At 60.6% G+C, this 18,079-nt stretch overlaps 1 protein-coding gene across 4 annotated transcripts in view; it reads right to left on the reverse strand.

The window, feature by feature from the left end:
* Window positions 1-7,726: 7,726 nt before the first annotated feature.
* CCDC187 (coiled-coil domain containing 187) overlaps window positions 7,727-18,079 on the reverse strand; it is a 42,344-nt gene continuing 31,991 nt past the window's right edge. For 2 of the 4 annotated variants that reach the window (XM_082401830.1, XM_082401833.1), the window contains 9 exons: window positions 17,699-17,886; window positions 16,765-16,852; window positions 15,539-15,685; window positions 14,377-14,549; window positions 11,770-11,933; window positions 10,986-11,125; window positions 10,525-10,643; window positions 9,927-10,003; window positions 7,727-9,680 (listed from right to left, as the gene is read on the reverse strand). In XM_082401830.1, coding sequence (XP_082257956.1) covers window positions 8,314-9,680; window positions 9,927-10,003; window positions 10,525-10,643; window positions 10,986-11,125; window positions 11,770-11,933; window positions 14,377-14,549; window positions 15,539-15,685; window positions 16,765-16,852; window positions 17,699-17,886 — 2,463 coding nt within the window. In that variant the 3' untranslated portion in view covers window positions 7,727-8,313. The remainder of the gene's footprint in view (window positions 9,681-9,926; window positions 10,004-10,524; window positions 10,644-10,985; window positions 11,126-11,769; window positions 11,934-14,376; window positions 14,550-15,538; window positions 15,686-16,764; window positions 16,853-17,698; window positions 17,887-18,079) is intronic. The other 2 variants (XM_082401832.1, XM_082401831.1) reach the window with 2 other exon arrangements.

An 18,079-nucleotide genomic window follows, 5' to 3' on the forward strand; every position in this document is an offset into this window, starting at 1 on the left:
CTCACCGCCTCCGCAGACACACCCCCCTCCCCACCCCAAGCTGGGATGGGGTCGCCAGATTTAGCAAGTGAAGGTACGGGACGCTCAGTTAAATGTGAATTTCAAATAAACGGAGAGCTGTTTTTTGTTTTTGGGTTATTTTTCGAGAGTTGTTTCTAAGTCTACGTATGTATCATACCTGAAATGCAAATTTAATGGGACATACTTAGACTTCAAAACGATCCACTGTTTAAATGAAATTCACATTTTACTGCGCGTCCTGTGTTTTCCCTGGCAACCCTACCTGCGGCTTCAGAGGGTCTGCAACGCTGACCTTGACTTTTTAATATGAGATTTTAACTCATAAAATGTAACAAAACACCCGCACAAACTCAGATGTGTTACAGAGCTAAATTTTGGAACGTTCAGGGATGACTTCTCTGCGCACCTAGGAAATAAAGATTCCTATGGCTTGTTTGCTCAGTATGACAGCAGACCTGTTTTTTCAGTTACTATTCCTAATTGTTTTATGCATATCAAGATTTTCTCTGAACTGTGTGACCAAAACAGAAAAGAAAGGAAGTGGACACAGAGCGGACGTGAGTCAGCATCCGTCATCCATTGGCCTGGAAGGTCAAATTCTCACGTTCCAGGCCACCTCACTCTTATGCGTGATTGTTAAATATGTAAATGATATGATCTGAACACAAACTACATATATAGCAATGTAATCCTCTCTCTGCCCTTTACATTGTGAGGTTCTGTGTAAGATTTTGTCTGAAAAGAGCTTTGTTGTTTTTGTTTCAGACAAGGGTTAGAAAACCCTGGATAAGATGATCCAAACCAAAGGGCCCCTGGACGAGGCACTTGTGCCCCCTCCCCATTCATTCTTCCTGCCTTCCTTTACTAACATTTGCTGGGCTTCTGCTCCACACCAAGCCCTGGAGACAAAGCCAAGCCTGAGTGCCACTGGGTCTGCATTGCAGGAGAGAGACCCAAAACAAATAAACAAGTAAGGTGAAGTTAAGTGCTATAAAAAGCAGTAAAGCAGGGCAGGAGGAGGGGGCTGTTGCACACAGGGGGTCAGGAAGGCCTCTCTGAGAAGGAGACCGTGGGTGAAGGAGGTGAGGAGAGGCAAGCAGCCCAGGCAGAGGAACTGCATGTGCAAAGGCCCTGAGGCAGAAGGGGCGAGCGTGCCAGAAGGACAGCAAACCAGGGGAAGAGAAGAAGCCGGAGAACCCTGAGGGGCCATCGCCGCTCTCCAAGACACAGTGGGGCTCAGGCAAGGGGTGGACCGTGGTGCTGGTGAGAAGGGTTAGACTTCGGGTATGTATGAAGGGTAGGATACGTGGTGGATTAAATCCAGGGTATGCGACAAAGAGGTCACGTTTGCCTGCCGGGCTTTGGCCGGAGCAGCTGGAAGAATGAAGCTGCCCTTTGCTGAGATGAAAGACTGCAGGGGAGGGGGTGGGAGAGCAGTGCAGAGGTGAGAGTGGAGATCAAAGTTGGCCTGGCCCTGTTGAATTCCAGAGACCTTTTCAACATCTGCGGTTGGTGTCGGGCCACTGGTTGGCTGCGTGAGGCTGGGGCTCAGATGGTAAGTCGGGGCTGGTTGAGGTCCCCACAGGAGGAAGCGAGAGGGCTGGCCACATGCTGAGCCCTGGGCCTGCGGCTGCAGGGCTGAGGAGAGGAGGGGACCAGAGGAGCAGTGCTGGGGGGCGGGGAGAGAAGGCAGAAGAACGTGTGGAGATCAAGACGGAGCAGCGAGTGGATTTGGTCTGGAGGCTTGGCTCATCCCCCCCGCCACCCCCCTGCCTTCAGGCTGGGAGGGATGGCCATGAAGTCCTATGGTGATTGTTGAGCAAACAGACCAGGATCTGGTCATGCAGTTGGCAAAGATGGTCAAGGCCAGGCTGTCGGGAAGGAGTCTAGGCCTCACCTGCACACCTGCTTCACTCTTCCAGGAGGGGCTTAGCCTTTTTTTTTTTTTAATAAATTTATTTATTTATTTGTTTGTTTTTATTTTTGGCTGCGTTGGGTCTTCGTTGCTGTGCACAGGCTTTCTCTAGTTGTGGTGAGCGGGGGCTACTCTTCGTTGCGGTGCGGGGGCTCCTCATTGTCGTGACTTCTCTTGCTGTGGAGCACGGGCTGTAGGCACGCAGCCTTCGTAGTTGTGGCACGTGGACTCAGTAGTTGTGGCTCGCGGGCTCTAGAGCGCAGGCTCAGTTGTGGCACACAGGCTTAGTTGCTTTGCGGCATGTGGGATCTTCCCAGGCCAGGGCTCGAACCTGTGTCCCCTGCATCGGCAGGCAGATTCTTAACCACTGCGCCACCAGGGAAGCCCGGGGGGCTTAGCTTTTGAACACTGTCTTGGTCTGCTCAGGCTGCCGTAACAGAACACTGCAGACCAGGCAGCTTAAACAAAAGACATTTATTTATTTCTCACGGGCTGGACGTCCGAGATCAGGGTGCAGGCATTGTCAGTTTCTGGTGAGGACTCACTTCCTGGCTGGCAGATGGCCGGCCACTTCTCGCCTGTGTTCACCTGGCCCTTCCTCTGTGCTGTGTGTGGACAGAGGAGAGGGGGCTTTCTGGTCTCTTCTCGTAAGGTCACTAACCCCATCGTGGGGGCCCCACCCTCATGACCTCATCAAACCCTGATCACCTCCCAAAGGTACCTCTTAACACCATCCCATTGGAGCTTAGGGCTTCAACATAGGAATTCTGGGGGGAACAAAATTCAGGCCTTAGGAGACACTCAAGGCCACTTGGAAGGACCGTGCCCCTTCCCTCCCCAGGTTCAAGTCCCACTGTCACTCACAGCTCTTTCTTTAGGCCTTGTGTCCCCATCCAGACACTGAGGGGGTTGGAGGGGAGGTCTCTGGGACCCCTGCTCTCTGGGGCAGCCAGTGGGCCTATGTGCTGCTTTAGCCCAGCACTGGGAGGCTGCACCCTAAAAACAATGCCACAGTTTCTCAAATCCAAAGGGCCTCTGGCCCTAGAACACACGATTGATTTAATGACAAGTTCTTAGGAAAACCATGCATTGATTGTACAATGCAGCCAAATGCAGAAACAGTCAAACGAGGGGGTGGGGTTGTGTCTGAGAACGGTAAAAACTTACGAGGATTAGCCAGGCCCTGCTTCCCTGCTGAAGCCCGGCGCCCCCTCCTCGGCACCCTCCTCAAGTCTACTCCTCCTCCCTGCTGGAGAGCCACCTGCATTTCGGGGCACTGAGACCCACCCCAGCAATTGCATGTGCTGCCAGTGGGGTGGCACGTATCACAGATAATTCTCAGATTTGTGAGATGCACTCTGAGTTTGAAGGGATTGAAATGTCGGGAAGTTTTGCATCTTAGAGCTGATGAAATGAGATATTGGTATTCCTGTTTTACAGAGGGGAAAACTGAGGCTCGGAGAGCCAAGTGCCGTGGTTAAGCATGCATGGAACGTATGTGGCAGAGGAACTCTCAAACCCGGGTGCCCCCAACACCTGGAGGGCCCGTTCTGACGCCGGTGACAAAGGCAGAACCCCCTTCCCAGCCCTGAGTCTCCTCCCTGGTCATCATCCTGGTCATGCCAGCTGGCGTCCGGATGAATGGACATGAGCCCTGGAGGGCAGGGCCAGCTGTCCCTTCTCTGAGTGCCCCCCCCCCAGATGGGGGAAGTTCTGCACGAGGGTGAGGGAAAAGGGGGGCAGACAACTCCACCTGCAGCCCCGATCCCAGAGCGGGTGCCGCCTTCCACACCCCTTCAGCCGGCGTTTGGTGTCGGGCTCAGCTGGTTAAGGACACCAGCCGTTCTCCGGAAGACTTACAAGGAGGATTATTCCTGAGTGCTTGCCACGTGCCGGGGATGGAGCCTGGTGGGGACAGGCTCTCCTCTGTGTCCTCACAATGACACGGTAAAGAGGGCAGTGACGGTAGTCACGGAGGCATGGGGGCCGGTGTCCCTGCCACACCCCCAGGAAGAAGTAGAGCAGGACTTAGGACGTGGGCTCCTAGCATAATTAAATGCCCACGTTACCACCTGGATGGACACGGCCCCTGGAAAGGCCCCTACAGGAGAGCAGCAGGCAGGGGTGGGGCGCAGGGAGCTCCCGAGGGAGGGCCAGGGGTGCAGGGTGTGTGTGTGTGTGTGTGTGTGTGAGATTCTGCCCTTTCCCCTCAGCCTGCAGTCAAGTTTTGCAAACGCCACCCTTGCTCTCAGCTGTGCTCACGGGGTGTCAGAGAGGAGACTTCGCTTGGGGCAAAGGGGACACTGGTTGGGGGACAAATGCAAAGGAGCAGCTTGGCATTTGATGGCTGGCATAGGGTGGGCGGATAAGACAAGGGACAGGGGACAAATGTGGGACTTGCAGCCCCTCTGGGACCTCGCTGCTGAAGGGAAGCCAGCGAGCGTGGGATGGGACTCCCTGACGGCTTGTTGAGCACTTGACCGACAGCCTTGTCCCCCAGCTGCAGGCCAACCTGACCCCGGGGCCCCAGCTCCCTCTGGAAGGCCAGTGTGCTCGCCTCCTGCCTGGTGGGAGCCAGACGCCCCGGGCACGGGAAGGCACCATCCCAAAGGCTGCGGCGTGTTGCTGCAGGTGTGCGGCCATCACCCCCAACCGCTCCCGTGGCCTTCGTCTGTATGTTATAGAGAGGCTGTTATGGCTGCGCAGGGCAAAGCATCAAAAGGACTCGTAAAGCTCGTCTGATGATTTGGGGTTTAAAGCGCTGGAGGTGAGTTTTGGGCATTTTATGCAGGAGGGAACAGCTGAGCGGGGAAGCTGCAGGAGACAGATCCCAGGAAAATTCCATGAGGGGTTTAACGGAGAAATAATCATTTTCTATGAAAGATAATGACTTCTCTGGAGGCTGGTATAAGATTTATTGGCCCAAGAGGTTACAGGGATTGGAGCCAAGGTGAGACCTTGGAGGGAGTAATCTTGAAATTGAAGTCTTGCCCCAGGTCAATATATCTGAGTGCCACAACCCTCAGCTCCGCACACATGACGTTGGCTGAGATTAAATGCATCCAACACCTTCGGTGGACGTACTTCCTCCTCCAGCCAGTCATTTTATAGCCCCATGCTCCCTGGATCCAGCTGTCACAGGAAGGCGAGGCCAGGGTTTTCATGAGTCCCCCTTGACCAGACTCCCTTCAAGGGCGAAGGGCCACGGGCTGAAAAATGACTCCAGGGGCACAACAGCCTGCTGGGCACCCCAGGAGGCCTTCTGTCCAGCTGCAGGCGTGGCCACACGTCATGCATAGCTGTCAGCCCCAGCCCATAGTGACCAGACCCGAGACTACCGAATTTGAGGCAAATCTGCAGGGTTTCGATGTGGGAGATTTATGACCATGCCAGACGTGTGTGTGTAAAATACATAATTCCTCTCACACGGCCTCGTAAAGCCAAAAGGGTCAGCAATAAATAGAAAAAAATAAAAAATTACAGACTACTTTGTCAGAAAACTAATAGGAAATCAATAAGAAAGCTGTAGTCCAAAATTTGTTTTGAAATTGTGTACTTGGAGAATGAACACACATTTTCACCCATGGACCCAAATGTCTTCTGTGCTCTAAGGTGGGCTTGGGAATATCGGGGGGGGGGGAAATCAACATGAACTCTCGTAGCTGGTGCTTCCCGGGACCGTGACCCTGTTCTCGGTGAGTTGGAGGTATGACAGAGGCTGGGCTGGTGAGCTGGTCCACCCAGATCTGAGAGTCTGCCCCAGAGGCTGGAGCCTGGTGAAGGGCTGTAGGGGGCTCCTGCCTTCACGCAGGGACCCTGCAGTATTCTATGGGGTCTGAGAGGCAGCCCCTGGGAGCTTTGCCAGACCAGCTTTGGAGATGCCGCCCACTCAAAACTACAAGCGTATGAAAGTCTGGTTCTCCCCAGGGTCCATAAACGTAGTTAAGTGAATGAGTTCCTCTCCTTAAGCTAGGTCAGCAGCAGGACATTTTAAGCCAACACACCGTTTGCTTGATTCCCTGTCAAGCATGTATTTTCCAATTAGAGAATTGTAGATGGAGGATGGATGGATGATAGATATAGTTGGTATAGGTAGACGACTGATAGATGACATAAATGATAGATGATAGATAACTAAATAGATGAGTGATCGTTGATATAGATGACAGACAGGCAGAGAGATTGCTGTAGGACATTGGAAGTAACTTTCAAGAGATCCAAGCACAGTAGAAGTGAGCCCCATCTCAAGAAATCCTAACCACCTCAGAAGTTAGAAGCAGATCTGAAAGCTGCTTCCCTTTATAAAAGAACTGATTGTTGGGCTCATTGAAAAGCTACTTTTCCAAGTGCACAGACGATACAACCCAGGTCAAAAATATTGAAAATACTGAAATGAGAGACCCCTATCAGGACAAGTATGTTGAGAAGATACTGCATTGGTTTCTAGTGAATTCCCTGGAGCACAAGCTCAGATGTGCTCTCACGTTAGAACCAACACGCACACTATCCAGCTTTCTGCTCATCCTGGGGAAGGCGGGGCACAGGCCCCCACTGTGGCCGCAGACAACACTCAGGGAACTGGCAGACAGGATACCAGGGCCGGCCACTGTCCAAGTCTGTGCCCTGGCGCCTGTGCTTCTGCAGGGCTGCTCTGGGTGAGGGGTGAGCTGCAGGGACTCCTCAGAGCCCATCAGCGGCTTGTGGGATGGCTGCTGTGGGTAGAGGTCAGTGCTGCAGTGGCCTGTCCTTCAGCCCGTGAAGGTCAGCTGCCCTGGTCCTTACACTGAGCCAGCCCCAGGGCCAACCTGCCCGGACTACTGAGGGCCCCGTCCCCGAGGGCCTGCACCCAGCGGTCTCGCCTTGTCCTCCTAGCTCAGCCTCTCCCCACTTCCTTCCCACAGGAAATCATCTTTATGCTTGAATCAGCATTAACTTCCCGGATGCCTGCCTGAGTCTCGTGCTGAGAGAGGCAGGCACTCTTGTCAGGGGACACCTGGAGGCCCGTGTGGCCCGAGGGACGTCCCTGTAGGAGCACCTCACGCAGGGGCCCACACGCCGAAGCCCTTGGAACCCTCCGGGGCCTCGCTGCGCCGCAGAGGGCTCATTCGATGGCCAGCCGGGCAACGGGCTTTTGTTTCTTCCACGAGGCGTCCTGAGCACCCTAGGGGAGGCCGGGGCCCACCCACCCCCAGAGGATGGGCCGGAGGGTTGGCTGGCCACAGGTGAAGTGACCTTCTGCCCCTGAGCTGCCACCTCCTCTGATCTGCACACAGGGGACACACACTGATCTCCCAGCCCCAAGTAATTCGCTGGACACCATGGAGGCACCAGGCCCTTGGCCTTCATAAGTCCGAAGCAGGCAAACATCTCCGTGGATGGTTTCCCAATGAGGCAAAGCTGAGGTGCGTGTCAGTGCAGGCGTGACCCCAGACTCAGCACCTGGCCTCCCCGACCCACCACAGCCTCTCTTGGCCTTTGCTGAGGCCCACGGCACCCTGTCCTGGCACATGGCCTCCAAGTTCATCCGTGGGAGCTGCTCCTTGCCCGGCTCCTTGGGACCGTCTCCCTCAGGTCCGTGACCTCTGCGCCTTTCTTGGCCAACCAGCTCCGGATGCACCTGCACACCCTTTTACCTTAATCTCTCTGGGTCAGAGCCAATTTGCAGTCTATGTCCAATCGATGGCCCTGTATCAGGTGGCCATCCGCAGGTGACTGCTCTGCAGGGTGGCCCTGCCCAGGGCAAGTCCAGGCTTCCTGAAGCCGCCCCGCACCCCCCCCCCCAACGCTCACACGTGCACACAGCCTCACATGCAATCACAACATCACAGACATCTGTGTCACCAGAGCACCCACCCACCCCCGTCTTCTCAGAAGTCCTGTCTTGCCCACGACTGCCCAGTGGCCGCTGTGTGAGCCCAGGCGACACAACTGGCACCCGCTGGCCCCTCCGCTGCCAGGCTGCCTGGCGGGGCCGCCTCTGAGAGCTCGGCCAGCGTGTCGCACAGGATCCTTCTGGTGAGCTGGGTGGAGACCAGATCCACCACCTCGGCTCTCTCCACACCCGGGAGGTCAGCGCGGAGGCCTGAGCCCAAACCCGGAGCTGGGTCCCCCCGCCCAGAGCCGGACAGCCCTGGGTCCCCAGCTGCCAGACTGTCCCCAGACACACAGGCCACTCTGGATAGGGTTGGGGGCTGTGCTGACAGCCTTGGGAGCCCCCCCGGGGCATCACCTGTGCTCCCACACAAGGGAGACCCTAGTCAGCTGAGCGGTTCAGACCACCGGCCACCCATGGCCTGGTCCCTCCCAACAGAAGTGGATTCACCCAATTCGTCCCCAAGGCTTCTGCCCTGTCCGGCCACCCCCAGGCAGAACCCCGACTACTGGGGCCCCGGGGACAGTGGCTCAGGCGGGCCCTCCTCAGACAAGGAGGGCAGCTCTCCCGTGATGATAGAGGCGTCTTCCCCTGGGGTGCCCCACGAGCCCCCAGGACACTCGGCATCTTCCGGCGGGGAAGGGAAGTCTTCTGAGTGGGCCCTGGCAGGGCTGGCCTCACCGTCTGCTGGGAGGATGGGAAGCGGAGGAGGGAGGCGGGTGTCCCAGTGGGTGGGGGACGGGAGGTCGGCTCTGCCGTAGGACAGCACCTCACGGACGGGGGACAGGATCTCAGTCAAGACGCCTCTGGCCAAGGGAGGGCAGGCTTCCTCCAGGACAAAGGGGGCTCTGCTCTCCCCACACCCAGGTGCCCGGCTCTCGGCTGTCAGGGCTGCCGGCCCACCGGGGGCCCCAGGAGGAGCCCGTGGGCTCCCCGGGACCTCAGGCTCAGATGGGGCCTGTAGGGGTTTCCCGTCAGTGGATGGACTCGGGCGGGCACCCCAGGGCCCCTCCGGGCAGCCAGCTGAGGCTAGTGGAGGCCCCGTCTCTCCTCTTTGGCCGAACTCTGCCCCTTCAGAGGCCGAGGTCCCCGAAGGAAAGGAAAGGGACAAGTGTAAGTCACCAGAGGAAGAGGTTTGGGATGGGAATGTCGGGTTGGCAGCCTCTGGGGACCTCCCTTTGGCTTTTCCTGCGTTTGATCCACTAGTCGGGCTCCCACTGGTTCCAGAATCTTCCTGCCCCTCCCCTGGGCCCAAGAAGGGAGGCAGGACAAGGGGCCCCCCAGCGTGTTCCAGGTGGGATGAGCCCCCTGTGGGCAAGCAGCACCCTGGGGCTAGTCCAGCACCGGCACCAGGCTCCCTCAGGCCCTCCGGGTCCCAGACCTCGCTGGATGCCTCGGACAGCTCTGAGCCCGACCGCGGAGACAGGGTGTTGGGGAGCCCCCCTGCTGGCTCCGGGCCGCCCGCCCCAGCGCAGGAGCCCCGCAGGGAAAGGGCCCCGCTGCCCTTCAGCCCCTCCCAGGTCTCCGGCCCTCCGCCCCAGTGGAACCCCCAGGAGCCTCCAGCAGAGAGCCCCCCAGACCGGCTGAGGTCTGCGCCCGGGGTGTCCCCGGCTTCCCCACCCGACAAGGAGACGGAGCTCTCGGAAAGCTGGACCAGGATGGCGGATGCTTTCTGAAACTCCTGGAGGGAAGGACACGACGGGCTGCTCCCTGAGCGGGGGGTGGGGGACCGTGCCGAAGACCCCGAAGTCCCCGAGCAAGTGCTGGGACCAGACTCAGACTCGGAGCCCAGGTCCACGGGTTCCGTGAGCTGGGCCAGGGGGCTGCCCTCGTGCTGGGTGGGGGGTGCCACCACCTTGGCTGCTGCAGCTGCTGCAGAGAGAGGAGAGTTCAGGGATGATGTCACCACCTTTTACGCTGAGGACATCCCCCCAACACTGGGAAAGGCAGGGCCCACACCTCACAGACCCTAGACCAGTGGATCAAAACCAAAAACCCGGCAGAGGCAGAGTGTCCAAACAGTGGGGAGGCGGGGGCTGTAGGAGCAGGCTGGCTCTGACTGAGAAGCTGGTCCCCTTACGTGGGGACTGGTCCTCATGCAAGGGGCAGGGGCGTCACCTGGAGAGGCGGTCAGCTGGGCAGCTTTCTGGTGGGAGGAAGGGGCACGGGGGTCCTCCTGCCAACTGGTCTCTACCCTGCAAGCACATCATGACGTCCTGGGGGGTCCCCAGGAGGGAGCCCCGTCTTCAAGCCTCCTCCCCTGGGCCCAGAGTCTCCGCAGGGGGCCTTCAGCTACCGCAGATGCTTGAAAAACCTGCCTGCCAGCCGTCTGCCCCCAGAAGGAGGTGACTGTCAGAGGCCAGGGCTCCCTGAGTGGGACCTGTCTTCAGGGGGGCTCTGGCCTCAGCCCCCACTGGGTCAGGTAGCTGAGGAGTCACCATCTGAGAGACTCAGAAGCAGTGCTCCCTGGAGGGACCCCTCATACTGCCCCCACCCAGGATCTTGGGCCGATTCATCAGGTGGCATCTTTGTTTCCAAAGGGGGGGTCAGATTCGAGAGAACGTGGGCGTGGGCTGGGGTGCACGGTGGGCCTAGCCCAGCACGAGGGGCACCAGCAGGGAGTGAGGGTCTCTCGGCAAGAGGGCAGGATGTTCTGGCCAAACCGTCTCCAGGCCCCAGGGCCCCACCAGCCCTAGCAGCCCACCAGGCCTCACACCTCTGCTCCCCTGAGCAGCTTTCCACGGTGACGGGCTCCTCCACGGGGCTGCTGGCAAAGCCCAACCCCAGTTCCGACCCAGCTCGGCTCCCGCTGCCTTCAACCACCTGCTGGAAACACTTTGGAGAAATGCCATGGTCAGGGTGTGGCCCCCTCTGCTGGACATCAGTCCGTGTCCCGTAGCTGTGGACAGAGCCCCTGTGCTCTTGTGACCGCAGTAAGGAACACAGGCCGACCCCCACAGAGGGCCACGGAGACCCCCACTCATCAGACACCGCTCCTCCCAGTGAGCTCCAAAGACCCGTCAACGGACAGATCCAGCTGGAAAGGGTCAACACTTTCACCTGATGGACGAGGCGACAACACGCCCCCCCCCACCCGAAGGCACATGGGAGGGCCCAGCAGAGCAAGGCCAGGTCCCCACCAGCCTGCGGTGAGCGCAGGGCCAAGCCTAGACTCACACTGGCTTCCCGGGGGCTGAGGGGACCCCCTGCGCTTGGTGAGTGTCGGCTCTGGCCCTGGAAGTTTGATGCTCGGCTTCCTGTAGGAGCCCGGGTCTTCTCCCCTGCTGGCTGGGGGCTGGGCTTGGTCTGGGGGTCTCCTAGGAGGCACAGAGGCTGTCAGCGCCAACAGGCGCAGAACGCAGGACGCAGACGACACGGGGTCCCGGAATTCTGAAGCCACGGGAAAACAGCCTTAAAGTTCAAAACAGCCACAACATCTGCTTGTATTTGGTTAGAGTGAGGACAGAAAAATACGTGGTTACCTGCTCCTAAAATTACCCTCTTGTTGAATAGTTACAGATGTGAGGACCCAGGAAAAGTTTTAGAAACATCATTTAAAATGTAGGGCCCTCTTTATGTTAGTTTTTCTGGTGTGTTCTTGGGCAGGTCCGTGGGCCGGGGGACCAGCCTGACAACAGTCCACAGCCCGGCCGGCTGTTCCGAGCAGTCGTACCCACTGGGAGCAGTAGCGCCCGGTCTGGGTGGCCTGACCCGCCCACAGCCCGCACCCACTGTCTGAAAATGTTGGCCGAGGTGTGCTCGGGTGGTCCTCCTGCAGGGCCCTGTGCGCTCAGACAGAGGGACAGAGAGGCCGGGGTCGCCCCCATCACGCAGCTCGGGCCAGGCCCACCAGGACGCAGGTCTGTCTGACCCTGAGCCTGATGCTGCCGCGAGCTGCCGGGGCCCACCGAGGGGGTGGCATCTGTCCTCGGCTGCCACTGCTGCTGCCCTGCCTGGTTACCTTGGCCCATGTGGCCGTGGCTCTCCGCCAGCTGGCCTCCAGCGTCAGGCCGGCTGCTGCCCACGGGTGTGTCCTCTCCCCACGCCAGCCTCGGAGGCTGCAGGTGACCGTCCTCAGCCGAAGCTGCCCAGGGGGGTGTCCTGACCTCCTGCTCGGTGAGTAGGCTGCAAGGCATTGCGGGGTGGTGGTAACTGCCCACCCAGGCTGCACTGCCCCACCCCCGGGTGACCAGCCCTGACCAGAACGTTCCACAAGTGGAACAACACGTCACATCCAGGGGACAGCTGCGGCCGGAGGCCGAGCAGTCAGCACAGGGGCAAAGGAAGATGGGTCCCGGCCCCTCCCTGCCCGGCCACTTCCCAAGCAGGGCCCACACCCCCAAATGGGGCCACTGCTGGGGTGTCGAGGCGCGGGCATGTCACGGGGCGTGGTGGGAAGGAGACTCCGTCTGTGCCCCAGCACAGGGCAGGGCAGACCCCGGCCCCCTTAGGACTTCTGCGTGGAGCCCGACCGCTGGCCCGAGGGCCAGCACCGCATGTGCCTGCTGGTCCCACCTGAGCTCTGGGCACACAGATGGGCAGCAAGAAACCACCCCGTCACAGCCTCAAGGAGGGGGCTGGGGAGCAGGGCTGCCAGGTCTCCTGATTCCTCCTGGATTTAAGGTCATGCCCCCAGGGAGGCCTGTTCTAGAACATTCCGCAGCTCTCTCAGGTGCAGCTGGGCGTTCCTTCTGTTCCCTTTCTCCCCAGGCACATGCCGCAACTGGACACCGCTCGCTGCTCTCCCCAGGGTGGCCCTGAGCGTCCCCCCCGGGATTCACACTCATGTCAGGTTGTGGACAGGGGAGTGCGGGCTGAGGGCCATCTCAGAGCCGAGAAGCCGTGTCTCGGGCCTTTGAAGGAGGAGACGGCTCAGGGGATGCAGCTCCAACCTCGCTGGGGCAGGACCTGGTGGGCACCTGTCAGCACCAGTGTGTCCAGATGCAGGGCCTCACCCGGGCCCGCCTGGCCCCCCGGAGCAAGGATGCAGAGGAAGGGAAGGGGCTGTGCCCGGGCCCAGAACCAGGCCGAGGAGAACCGGAATGAGAGGCCCTGCCCCCTGCCCTCTTAAAGGCTTATCACCCCTCCACCAACCCTCCCCACACACACACGGGCTCTCAGGCCGGGAGCCCAGGGCATCCTGGGGGGCTGGGGAGGGGAGGGGCCCCACAAGCGCTGGTTCATGGATGCACCCTGGCCCGACCCGCCTGGAGCCCCATTGAGCTTCTCTTGAAGGAACGAAAGAACGAAGTACACCCGGTCCTTGTTCCTCCGTGCCACAGGACCTCCCGGGAACATAAAGTCACCCTCTCGTGGTGGGTTCCAGGTGCTCTGAAGCCTCTTGGTAAATGCACAGTTCTTCTCTCCTTTCTGACTTGCATCACTGGTGTGATGAGAAGAGCATAGGAGCCGGGTACCCCACGACCTTGACCGCGGGGCGAGCGGCCCTCCCCGCCCAGTGCTACAAACTAACTCTCGGGTACCAAGAGGGTCCAGTCAATCCAGGGAAGCCTTTCAGAGATTCCTGGGGTGGGCGATCAATAGCAACGTGAATTGTAGATCAATGCGTGGAAGCACTCTCAGAGGGCGGCAGAGTGGAGCTCGGGCCGGGCGCTGAGTGGGCGATGACCCCCTTTCTTGGGGGAGGCATGAAAACGGGCCCCCCGTGTTGGAAGGGGGCCGCTGGACGGCAGTGGTGCCTCCAAGGGCTGGTGGGTTCCCTGCGAAGGCCACTCTTGGGGGATGAGCCCCTTTCCGGGATGGGGGCTGCCTTCTGTGTCCTCACCCCCAGGCTGTTGCTTCGGGGTGGGCAGTGCTCGGATTAGAGTCTGGCAGGCGGCCAGCCCTGGGGGACTTTGAAGCTTGCTAGGAGGAAAAAGGGCCTCCCGGGGCCATTTTAATTAAGATGGAAGGGAAGGAGGTGGTGCCGGTGCGGGGTCATCAGGAAACTCTTGATGGCAAAAGCAGCTCCGCTTCCGCCCACACCAGGACCCCCAGCCCCTGCCCCAGATGACTGAGCCTGGGCCAGGCCCCTCTCATTTGCCAGGAGAGGCTCTTCTGCTGCAAACCAGGGCCAGTAGCCCCGAGGCCAGGCCTGCGGGAGAAGGCCAAGCCGTCCCGGCCGGGAGAGCAGCCCATGCCAGTCTCGAAGGGGCGTGCCCAGCAGCTGGGTGGCCACACATGCACCACCCTCTGTCCTCCAGCCAGGCCGGTCTACCTGCTCTGTCGCACTGTGCCCTACAGCAGCCCGGGGATGGTGGCACCCCTGTCCCCATTCAGCAGATGAGGAAACGGGCTCAGAGAGGGGAGGACACACCTGGGCCAGTGGCACAGCTGGGACTGTGCCAGAATCTGCCTGTGCTCCTCCCACTGGGTCAGGGCCGCTCTGGCCTCTGCCCACAGCCCTGAGGGCCGGCCAGCAGAGCCAGGGCCCCCTGGTGCCCCTGCCCCTCCTCCCCTTGGCAGGGCCAGGTGTGCAGGGCCCAGCAGCTGTGACACAGTGGCCACGCAGCACAGGAAAGGCTTTTAATGGCGAGCACCAGGACCAGGGCTGCCCCCGACCACTCACTGCGGGACTTGCGGGTTCTCGGGGCTCCTCCGGGGGCGGTGGCTGCCAGGGCTGCCAGGTCTGTGTGGTGTCGGGGTGCGCGGGGGGCGCGAGGAGGCCTGGGCGGGCCCCTCCGGCTGCTGGCTTGTCCCAGGGCCCTCCTCCTGAGCGGCCTTGACGTCGGGGCTGGAACTCTATGAGAAACGGCACAGAGCGAGCTGGCCCATCTCCTCTTAGGAAAAGCGGGAGGCAGGCTTCACGGGCAGCAGGCGGGGCAGGGCGGCCGGGGGCATGGTGGACAGCGCACTCCCGAGAGTGGGCACCTGGCTGGAACAGGGGGTCCTTGATTCGCAGGAGCCCCACAACCTGTTGCTAACGGTCCCCGTCAGGTGCAGACACGAGGCCCAGAGCTGGGGGGTCCTTGCCTGAGGACGCCCAGGTCCCTGAGCTGGAGCCGGAAGCGGGGCTGTGGAATCCGGCAGCCCTGGGGCCCCCTCCTGCAGGCTGTCCTGGGGCAGGCAGCACCCCGATCTGGCGGTCATCCGTGCAGGTTAACAGCGCAACTGCTAACCTACCCCAGCTGCTTCACAGAACCCCGCCCACTCCACCCTCCCCCCCCCCCCCGCCAGGTGAGACCGTCGGCATCCCTAACTTACAGGACAGATGCTCAGCCTGGGGACAGGCACCCAACCTGCGTCCACACAGCCTCCTTCACGCGACAGCGGCAGGAATGGGCAGCAGGAGCCAGGACGCCCTTGCTGCTCAGGGCTCCCAAGGGGCTGGCCTCTCCGAGGGGCCCAGGCCATGCTCTTTCCTGCCTCGGCCCCCTACCAGTCTGCACGGCCCCCTCCTCCACCACTGCCCCCAGGTGCTGAGTAAAGCCCTGGCCCCGCCCCCGCTCCAGCCTCACCACCCCCCTTCCCCCCAGGCCCCCCACCTCCGGGCCTGGAGCACCTTCCAACCACTGGGGGTCTGGTTCCTCCTCCAGGGCCCGGCCAGGGCCGCCTAGTTCAGGAAACCCGCTTTGCCGCCCCTCCCGCCCTCCCCCTGACCCCTCCAGAGTCCCTTTCCATTCTGGGTCACGGATGTTTTTACAAGGGACTCGCACATTCCCACAAAGCAGCCGGGTGACAAGCGTTTCCTGGCCAGGGGCCGAGCCCCCAGGCCAGGTGAGAGCACCCACCTGAGGCAGCCTGCTCCGGGCCTGAAGCTCCTGCCGCAAGAGGGCCGTGGGCCTCTGCAAGGAGAGGATGTCCTTCTGATGCTGCAGGAGAAGCTTCTTCTCTTGGCGGGAGAACAGCTGGATGTTCCGCAGGTACCGTATCTCCCTCTGAACCCGCCGGAGGAGAAAACGGCAGCATGACCCCCCGGCCCGGCACATGCTGGACGGGGAGGAGTGTCGGGGGGAAAGCCCGGCTCTGGCGCTGTGCGGGGACCCTCCCTGTGCCCCTCCAGATGCCCCTGCCCTTCTCACTCTGCTCAGCCAGGAGGCCCCACGCACTTTGGCCCTCTCTTGGGTTTGCCCAACAGGAGACTCCGGCAGGAGGGAAGGCGGGCGTTCCCCAGGTGCCCCCAAGCAAGGCTGGCACAGGCTGGCTGCACCCCTGCCCTAACCCCTACAGCCCTCCCTCGCCAGATGCTGGGCTCTGTCCCTTTGCTAAACTGTCCCTGACTCGCCCCTGCTGTGTCTCTGACGGCACAGCCCTCGGCAGAACCTCCCTGCCAGGAGCACGCCCCCCGTGGGAGGTGACAGCTGTCACAGGTCAGAGGAGGAAACTGAGGCTCGGCAGGCTGGGTCCCTCGCCCCAGTGGTCAGGGGCCCAGACCGAGTCCACCAGTGTCTCCTCCTGCAACACAGGACCCCAGGGTCACCACCTCATTTGATAACTGGACCCCTTCTGAGCCCTCTTTGCAGTTCCCTGCCCTCCTCCCATTGCCCCCTCTGCCTGGAACACCCCACGCCTGCCACCCCACCTCCCCTGTCCACACAGGCCATCTAGGATGGAGGTCAAGTCCACCACCACCCCTCACTTCCCAGCTGAGGGTCCCCAAGCAAGGCCAGCCCCAGCCCCAGTTTCTTCATCTGTATAAAGATCATGACCACCAGCCTCCACCCCACGGAGTGTCAGGAAACCAAAAGGAAAGGACACCAGTGCAGTGGCCCCTGACCCCATTTTCCAGTTGAGGAAACGGGGCTCAGAGCAGCTGGGAATCCCCTCTGAGGTCAGGCACACACAGCCGGGTCAGTGCTGGCTGTGCCAGACCCTCCCGCAGCCCCACGAAACACACACTGCTGCAGATTTCCCATAATGAGGCTTGGAGAGGCCCAGCCGCTGTGCTCACGTTCCCAGCCCCAGTAGGGCAGCGGGACCCCCCCTCGGTGTTGGCCCGGGTGGATCTAGCCCTTACCAGCTCCCGCTCAAGGTTGCTGAGGGCCTGGTGCTGCTTCTCCGCCGAGGCCACCAGCGCTGCATAGCTGCCGGTGCTATTCAGATACCTGGGAGAGGAGATGGACTGACTGCTGACCTTGGGTCCAGCAAGCAGGTGTGAAAACCGCAGGCCTGGCGAGGTCTGGCGGTCCAGGTGGACCTGGCATGCCCTCTTCCCACAGCAGGGCACTGGGAGGAAGCGGCCGTGCGTGGGCAGGCGGGGAGCCCCGGGTGGTCTGAGGGCCCCAGCCCAGGCTGTCAGTCTTCCCACCCCTCACGACCACCTTTGGGCCTGAGAGAGGAAGGGAGGGCAGTGCCTCCCACCCTGGTGCCCCCGCCCAGCCAGAGGATGGGGATGGAGGGGGCAGCCATCATGGAATAGAAGACCCACAGCCCGGCATGACCGTAAACTGCCGGTGATCTTAACCGGAAGGACCTATTCGGAGACCAACACGGGAATATCAAGAAGCTTTAAGAAATGCTTTCTCATTGACAACAATTCCACTTCCAGGAATCTACCTTAAGGAAATCGCCTCTGGGATGTTCACATCTCACGACACAAAGTTGGAGACACCCCCGGAGGTCCAGCTTATAGGGGCCGGCTAGGGCGATTGTGTTACCGCTACGAAAACTCAAGTTACAAACAATATGTGCGTCTATTCCCAATGCTGTTTAACTAGACATGTGTGCATTTGCATCAACAAGAGCTGTCAAGACAGACTGGAAAATGAGCAGAGATTATTTCAGAGAGGTGGGACTATGGGTGGTTTTACTGTCTCTGTATTCACTTTTCGGTACTTGCCGTCTTGTCTAACTTTCTGGAAACGCCCATCACCGTACGCAGCAGCCCTTTGCCCCGAGTACCGCGGCGAGGAGGACCGCGGGCGGGGCCGGCGCGGCGCGCATGCGCTCACCCTCGCCGATGCTCCAGCCAGGCCAGCTCGGCGCGCGTCTTCTCTTCGAGCGCCTTCTCGCGCAGGCGCAGCAGCGCGGCCTGGTGCTGCGCGCGCAGCTCCTCTTCCCGCAGGCTCTGCTCCAGCATCTGGAGCGTGAAGTGGCTGAACCGTGCGGGCGCCGGGCTCTGAGGCCTCGTCTGGTTCCACTACGGTGGGGCAGACGACCGGGCCGCGTCACCACCTCTGAGCTTCCAGGCCGCTTGGAGGCCAGTCTCACCGAGTGGGAGCAGCACGCAGCCCAGGGAGGAGGCTGCCGCCTCCAGGGAGCCTTCCTGGACTGGCTGCCTCATTCTTCCCCATGTCGCGCCCCCCTTCCCGGGGCAGGGTACCACCCCGCCT

This window comes from Balaenoptera borealis, assembly GCF_965194805.1.
Source record: "Balaenoptera borealis genome assembly, chromosome: 8".
NCBI classification, from domain to species: Eukaryota; Metazoa; Chordata; class Mammalia; order Artiodactyla; family Balaenopteridae; genus Balaenoptera; species Balaenoptera borealis.